At 41.5% G+C, this 1,766-nt stretch overlaps 1 protein-coding gene across 2 annotated transcripts in view; it reads left to right on the top strand.

The window, feature by feature from the left end:
- The window catches only part of sbno1 (strawberry notch homolog 1 (Drosophila)), a 15,171-nt gene that overhangs the window by 1,023 nt on the left and 12,382 nt on the right, over nucleotides 1–1,766 (top strand). The window contains exons 2-5 of one of the 2 annotated variants that reach the window (XM_035668207.1): nucleotides 659–778; nucleotides 862–957; nucleotides 1,065–1,283; nucleotides 1,383–1,500. In XM_035668207.1, coding sequence (XP_035524100.1) covers nucleotides 659–778; nucleotides 862–957; nucleotides 1,065–1,283; nucleotides 1,383–1,500 — 553 coding nt within the window. Of the gene's footprint in view, nucleotides 1–658; nucleotides 779–861; nucleotides 958–1,064; nucleotides 1,284–1,379; nucleotides 1,501–1,766 lie in introns of both variants that reach the window. The other variant, XM_035668206.1, reaches the window with a different exon arrangement.

Below are 1,766 nucleotides of genomic sequence, written 5' to 3'. Positions count from 1 at the left end.
TTTATTATTTTATCTGAACACTTTTACATTACGTTCAGTGTTCGAGCCCACACATGTGCTGTACATGTGGGGTTTTAATTGTGGTTTTAGTTCACAATACTGTTGGTTTTCCCTTTTTAAGCGCGCACTGCTGCATCTTTTCACTCACTGCTGCTTGCACATAACGTTTAAACTACTAACACTGCTGTGGTTTATCCGATAGCTCGAGCAGAGATTAGTCTTTTTGTTTTTTGGGCAATATTTAAAGACACTCTGGACAAAAAGTAACTTGGTGTGTGGAGAAGAAAGTAATGAATCTCGCCGTTAAACCTTGAACTTCCAGGTCTTTCATTATGTTGTGACGGGTTTAAAGTTTGGTAGAGAATAGCACGAGGTTGCAGACCTTCTCTTTAAGTGTAAATGCGTGTTTGTGAGGACTTTATTTGATTTACCTTCATAAATAATAAATAAAAGCTGGAAATATTTAAACGTCAGAAGCTAGAATCCGCAAATTTTATACATTTAAGACTTGAAAATATACCGTAAACGTTTAATTCAGAATCAACACTGATGTCCGTGTATTTTTCTAAGTGATGAATCCACTAAATGTTTAATGTTTAATCTTTATCGTTGTTTATTCATGAACAGATACTCGTTAACTGAAGGTTTTGTCTCGCAGATGGATCCTGAACAGGATTTACTTCTCGCTGCCCTGAGCGAGAGCGGCATTTGCCCAAACGATATCGGCCTATTTGATGTTGATTCTCAGGATGTTGCACAGCCCTCTACAACCCAGCAAGTAAGCCGACCTTACGTTTCTGTTGCTCTGGAAGTGATTTAATTCACGTTTTCTGTATGTTAATGTTGTGATTTCTGCTCCAGTCTATCTCCATCAGTGCCCTGGATGTTGGCGTGGGGACAGAGTCGGTGGACGTTCGACCTGAGCCTCCAGCTCCAGTCCCTATAGTCACTATCAGGGTGAGATTACACAACATTAAGTTCCCTTAATCAATTATTAAAAGCACAAAGTAATGTTGCTGCAGCTGCTCTGTGTTAAAATCTTCTCTCTCTGCGTCTCCCAACAGCACAAACCTCAGCCATCAACCACCACGTTTGTCTTAAACCAGCTGAATCAGTTGCCGTCACTGGGAGCTGCTGTGACCAAACAGTCGGCAACGAACAACATCAAACACACCATAACCGTCACCAAGGTGGTCCATGTCGCTAATTCAGCCCTGCGAGGTTCTTCCGCCGCGAGTACTCCTCCTTCAGCGTCCACAGTAGTGCCTTCGAACAGAGATCAGGTACGATTGTGAAGACGTGCTCTGAAAGGAGAGAGAGAGAGAAGCATTTCTTTTAGTGCTCATCGTACCGTTCTTCTCTTCTCTTCTCTTCTTCAGCAGATTCAGTTGAAAGACCTCCTCAGGAGCGGCAGTGTGAAGGGCAGCAGTCTGATGGAGCTGATGAAGCTGAAGCCTCCACCTGACATTACTACACCAGTAGCAACGGCCACAGCAACAGGTCATTTACTGCTTCTCTTTTATCCATCAGGTCTGAGAAATATCAACATTTGTACAGTTCGATTAATATTTAGCGAACGGGCTTGTTGCAGTTTAACGAGGTTATAGACTTAAACTTTTCTTTATTGATCCTTTTCGGATGCCTCCCGCAAGGACATTGAATTTCCAGCAGCTTACAAAAACAGTGTAGAAAAATAAAGAGGTATAAAAAAATACAGTACAAGATAAACAGTATAAACAATAAACTCTTTGCTAGATATAGAAAGT

The sequence above is a fragment of the Morone saxatilis genome, unplaced genomic scaffold (genome assembly GCF_004916995.1).
Source record: "Morone saxatilis isolate NCDOM2014 unplaced genomic scaffold, NCSU_SB_2.0 Contig21, whole genome shotgun sequence".
NCBI classification, from domain to species: Eukaryota; Metazoa; Chordata; class Actinopteri; family Moronidae; genus Morone; species Morone saxatilis.
This window is presented reverse-complemented; position numbering and strand designations above follow the sequence as displayed.